The 6,000-nt window shown below is 37.6% G+C and overlaps 1 protein-coding gene across 10 annotated transcripts in view; it reads left to right on the top strand.

The window, feature by feature from the left end:
- KMT2C (lysine methyltransferase 2C) overlaps positions 1–6,000 on the top strand; it is a 190,661-nt gene that overhangs the window by 119,740 nt on the left and 64,921 nt on the right. For 9 of the 10 annotated variants that reach the window (XR_004500383.1, XM_015653364.2, XM_015653430.2 and 6 more), the window contains 2 exons: positions 47–166; positions 2,548–2,664. Coding sequence is in view for 9 of the 10 variants with exons in the window: in XM_015653364.2 (XP_015508850.1) it covers positions 47–166; positions 2,548–2,664 (237 nt within the window). In the remaining variant the exon portion in view is untranslated. The remainder of the gene's footprint in view (positions 1–46; positions 167–2,547; positions 2,665–6,000) is intronic. The other variant, XM_015653412.2, reaches the window with a different exon arrangement.

Here is a 6,000-nt window from a genome sequence, read left to right as displayed (position 1 = left end):
TGTTGCAAAGTTTTATACATCTATTTTCTCACCTACCGTATCCTAGGGGGCTTGGAGTACCAATAATACAGTCAGCCCACCTTCCTGGTCCCCAGACATTTCTGAAGGTCGGGACATTTTTAAATCCAGACAGCTTCCTGGCAGTGCCATTTGGAGCATCAAAGTGGTAAATAACTTGAATTTATTTTCATGTATCCATTGCTATCTTTCTGCTGTAGAGATTAGTGATGAAATTCTGTATCTCACACCTTAATTAATCTTCCATTCTGTTACTGTTCAAGGCCTCTAAAAATTATTGAAACTCTGGAGCTTTCAGGCTAAAAGATGTGAGCTTTCCAGAGTGTACAGTATGATGGCATTGCCTTGAATTTCAGTGACAAAGAATACTTTGTATTACCCAAATTTCATGTGTGTTAAGTATATCATTTTTTGTGGTTGGCTGTCAAAATAAATTACCTGAGAAGGAAAATGTCCTCAAGACTGGCAGTAAGGTAAGCCAGGCATGGAAAGGAGCAGAGATCTGAATGATGGCTTGAATTCATCGCTGTGAAGAAATCTCACAGAGTGGATTCAAAGTGACATCATTTTTAGCTGATGGGAGAATAAAAAACTTTCCTACCTGATTAGATGGACTAAAACTTATATCCCCAATGACATTTACCATGAAGTAACTAAAGTAGAATTATTTGGTTTAAGTAAAGTAAAAAAAAAAGCTAAATTATGAAACTGACAAATAGCTGTAGCTTCCCAATGATTTAAGTTCATCTCACTTTAACTCTCATTCTAATTTTATTTTAATTTGACATCAGCTTAGCTTTTGCTGCTTTAAGCATTAATTTTCAGCTTAATATTCAGCATTAACATTGATACAAGTTTGTGCTTATTCCTGTTACTAGTTGTGTGAAAATAACAATACTGACACCTGTTCTGAAACGGAAAATAAGAAACTTGTCAGAAGAGTTTTCACATTAAAAAATTGATGATTGTTTGTCCTGTATGTGCATATGTATTAGCTCCATAGATATCTAAGGACATTTTTTTGTTTCACCTCAGCATCCAGCAACATCATACCTTTCACTCAAGTATCATTGTATTTCATTAACATGGTGTGTGAGTCAATTTAATTTCTCTTTCCTTTATTAAATGGGTGTTAATACAGTTTTAACATTGGGATCCTTCAGTTCTCCCTTTAGTTATGACCATAAAGTTCTTTATGTTCTTTAAAGCAGGAGTTGGAATATTTGAGAAATACTGTAAGGGAATATTGAGCCCACAGTGCTTATTTCCATCCAAGGAACTCCTGTCTCCATCAGGAAAGAACCCTTCATGTCTGTTGGTGACACGGTCCCCACAGAGCTTTGTTGCTTCCACTGACAATGTTTTACAGAGCAAAACTTCTGCTGTGGTATTAGAAGTATTTTGCAGCAAATGTTTGGATACCCCATGCTCTGTACTCCACACTTGGGCTGTATTAGGAGCTGAGATTATTGACAAATATAAAATGCAATAAATAATGTCAATGCTTATTTTGTAGTAGGAAAGGTGCTTATTTGAGTACATGCCATAATTATCAGTTACACAGATTAGAGGCTCTGAGACACACTGTAAATATGTCTTAGAGATCAGCCAGAACTGGGGGATGTGATTTTTCTCTCTGGAAATGATTAGGGAGGATTAGGAATCCTCTTGTGCTTAGTTCATTCAGAAATTAAAAAAAACCCTCAAACCAAAAAACCCCAAAATTCCAAACTTAAGTCACTGTATGAATAACAGGTAATAGTAAAATCATACTTGCTCTCCCAAAGATAATTGTAGTTGAACACACTGAATGCTCCAAAGCACAACACTGCAGCTCTGCATCTGCATGTTAAATAGGGAAGGGAGAAAAGAAGCTGTCTGTATATAAGTGGAGATTGTATAAAAAAAACTTCACAGTATGGGGAATGTTGATCTGAGTGTAACTGATAGAATAAATATAAAAAACTCTCTCTATATATGCTGAATTAAGAGAGTTCCATGGAGCCAGTTCCCACTTTGTTTTGTGAGTGGGACTCAATCCTAATAAATTCCAGGTTTCACTTGATTATTCATAGTGTAAGAAAAGTATCTATGATTACCAGTAATCAAGTGTCCAGACCCTGTGCAAGAAGTCCCATGACTGTCTGGGCTGACTGTTCAAAGAGAAAAGAAAAATGAATCATAGAATAAAAGATATATTTTGGAAACTTTGCAACTTGAGGTGGAGGGGAAGTGGTGGGGGAAATGCATATTTTCAGTTACTCCTGAGCAGAAAATAAACATTGCTGGTTTGGCTGCTTTCTCATTGATGATAAAGATGAGCATATTACACAATGTAAGTAATTAAAGGTATTTCACATAGATTCATGCAGAGGTTTAATGACCATGCCCTGGTGTGCACATACTCACCTGAAATCACAGTTTGTTTTTTTTTACTTATGTTTTTCCCTAGATGAACTGAACAAGTTTGAATCCCATGTAACAAAAGAACTTGAGGTTGCATTTACATTGTTACCTTACATTGAATAGGGCCGAGGATCAGGATTCCCAGGGAAGCGGAGACCAAGAGGAGCTGGTCTCTCAGGAAGAGGTGGCAGAGGAAGATCAAAACTGAAGAATGGAGTTGGGGCTGTGGTCATTCCAGGGGTAAGGACATCTTTTTTGAAGTCATATTGCAGTCTGTTAATGTAACAGTTCTATTCAGCTATAATTTTTGTATTAAAATTCTGTATAAAAAAACCAACAAACTGCAGAGCCAGGGGTGTTTGATGAAGCCTGGCTGTTACTGCTTGTGATGAAGAACTAGAACACTACAGCTCAGTGGGCTTGAGGCAATTCTGTGCCACACTTGCCATTTAAATACAAAACAGTTGGGAGTTTTAAAGTTCCATTTCCTCATGTGCAGAATGTGCTTGGGTAAAGGCAGCAGTGACTGGAACAACCCAGAAGGAGAGAGCAGGGTTTGTGCTTGAGAGTGTAACAGCAGCCATAGGAGACCAGAGCAAAGGTTCTTCTAGACTGAGTGGTGGAGCAGGAGTGCAGAACAGAAGAGGAGACATTTCAGCAGTTTGTGGGTTGAGGACTTGCTGAACAAGAACTGATGTCTTTGTCTTGGGCAGCCTGTGTTGGAGCTTCCTTCATAAATCTGCCCATTCACTTGAAAAAAACTTCAGGAAAACCATGTTAACCTTTTTCAGGTCTTCAGCTCCACAGCTTATGTTTTAAGTGGCTGCCTCCTGGATGAGCTGCCTGCTTCTCAGTGCTCTTAGAGAAGAGACAGTGGAAAGCTGGTTTCTATTCACTTCATCCATGCCACTCAGTTTCTGTAGACCTCCATCATTTCTTCTCCTCTTCTTTCCACTCTTGACTTGCAAGTATGGAGAATGCCAGTATTTTGAGCTGTTCCTTGTATGGAAACTACTCCATATTTCCCATCATCAATGCCAATTCCTTTGTCATGTTAATTTCCTTGTTTTGTGAACCTTCATCTGCCATTTTATAGCCCAGCACTCAGCTTTATGAAGTTCTTGTGCAGTTCTTCACACTTGTCTTTTGAATTTCATTACTCTGAATATCCCAATCCTGTTGGCAAGCTTTGTCACCTTGCTTCACACTTGATTTTTCAGATTGCACACGAGTGCGTTGAGTACCACCACCTGTTAGCAGGCAGGCCCTGTCAGATTTTGACTAGTGCTATTCTCCCACATACAAAACTGATAATTTATTCCCCTCTTTATTTTGTGTATTTATCAGTATAGGGACCATTCCTGTTCAGTTTAACTTCTTTTAAGTAGCTTTGGAGGTGGACTTTACTGAAAAAATTTGATAGTGAAGTAAGTTGCATCAGTCAGATTTCTCTGTCCCCAGAAGTGCTGACTCCTTCAGAGAGCCCTTACAGATCATGATTAAATAACTAAAGCTTCCTTGACTCTTTAATGAATTAATGTAACTCTCAGTATCTCTGAGTACTTTGTTGTGATCAGATGTCTACTGTTCTGTACACAGCTTCTGTCCAGAAAGCTTTGAGAAAATGATGATTACATTTGCTGTCTCCTATTCTTCAGAAGCAGTGAAGTGATTGTAAGCAGGTGATTGCTCACTGCAGTTGATAGTTAAGCTACTTAATGCTTGAAGTGTTTCTGGAACTTAAAAATCCTACACAGTCCTAGTCTGCTCCTCGTAAGAAGAAGGATTCTGGTATGAAAAACTCAGAAATCTGGACTGTAAAACAATTTTTTCTTCCCCACTGTGGATTTGTTCTATTTGAAAGTTTCTTTTAAACTTCGATTACCAACTAGCGCTGCCTGTTTTGTGAGACATCCTGTTCCTTATGTTTGGAGAGACACTTGTTCATTTTATGTCTTTGTGAAGTAATTCCTGACACTCTCTTTAGAGCTGTGTTTTTGTGCTCTTGTGTGTAATCTGTTTGAGTTTGTCACACTTTCTGTTGCATGTGTAATGATATCTTGGAGTACTCAGCTGTTCATGATTTTAAGAAGGAACAATCAACACTGTCACTTTTCCCTTTTAAAGCATTGGATGGTCAAGATTCATAAGCAAATTTGTAATTTTGAATGTACAGGATGAGTTCCACTTAGGTTATTTACAGCACCTTAATGAATTGGAGGCATTCACATCATTATTTTGGTGTTACAAAGCACAAATCTATACTTCAGGAGAAGCTGGGGTTTATAGATCAAACTTGTAAAAGTTTTTGTACTTGAACTGAGGTGAGTGATTTAGGTAACTTTGCTATAAATACAAAATGGACATCACTCTCCACAGTTTCCTACAGGAATTTGATCCTTTGAGTCATCATGCAGATGGCAGCTCCAGAGTTCCAGAGATGCGGTTGCCTTGAAATTAGCAATACCAAGAGATCAGCCTTTTGCCAGATAAATATTTGAAATGGGAGTATTTTCATTCAGTTTGCACAAAATAATTCTTACTCAGCATAGGATCAGTGGACAGCCACACAGATTTGGAAGTACCTTGGTATATCTTGGGAATGGGGAAAAAGGTGGTTACGGGGTAACCCATAGTGGGTCAGTTCTGGGGTTCAGCAAACACCAAGATTGCTGTCATTCAGCCCTTCAAATTCTGCTCTTTTGAATGTGCAATTACAAAAATTTTGTGAAACCTGTGGAAAAGTAGGTAAGGAAGTACTGTCCCTGAAGGTATCAAGGTATTTCAAGCGCTTTGGAGTTAACTGCTTAGTTACAGCTGCAGTGCTCTCAAATATTTGGTAATCAAAGCACATAAAGATGTATTCCCTTTTTAGCTGTTTCTTAGTAAATGCTGAGTTTCAGCAATTGTGTATCAGAAGGATTTCTCTAGCTGATGTAATGATATTTACATTTGTCCCTAGAGTTATGTTTGGATTTGTGAAATATTTAAATTATTATTCAAACAAAACTTATCTGTGTAGGACTTACACTGTATTTAAAATAATCCACATATATATAATTGGAAAAGCTGGTAAAACAAAGTTACATTTCTCTATCATGCATTTGATCTTTTATATGGAACTGTGTGCCCTTGTATTCCTGATTCAAAGATAACAGTTGGGCCTATTAGTTTAAATTCATGGACAGCAACTTCTCTATTGCAAGATTCGCATGAAAATCAGAGCACAGTTGAAGTCTCTCATTCTTTTTTCTCTTCCTGAGAAGCTGTACATTAGTGTGGTGGATTAGTAAGGGCCAAGTCAGAATAAAAATCACTTGATGAAAAAGAAAAGTTGCTGTCTATAGTAAGAGCTGATGGAAGGAGATCAAAACAGATGTTTCCAGTTCAGTTCAAGTTTTTATGGAAAAGATAGATAACGCTCATAAACTGCTTGCAGCAAGTAACTTTTGAACACTTATTTATTCCTCTAATATACTTGGAGCATTAGCTAAACCACATTTTAGGCAATATGGGACAAAATATGCAGTTGCTCTTTGAATTAATACTCAGAAGTCTGTTACTGCAATTAACTTT

Source organism: Parus major, chromosome 2, assembly GCF_001522545.3.
Source record: "Parus major isolate Abel chromosome 2, Parus_major1.1, whole genome shotgun sequence".
Classification (NCBI taxonomy): Eukaryota; Metazoa; Chordata; class Aves; order Passeriformes; family Paridae; genus Parus; species Parus major.
The sequence above is the reverse complement of the archived record's forward strand: the minus strand, read 5'-3'. Positions and strand labels throughout refer to the sequence as shown.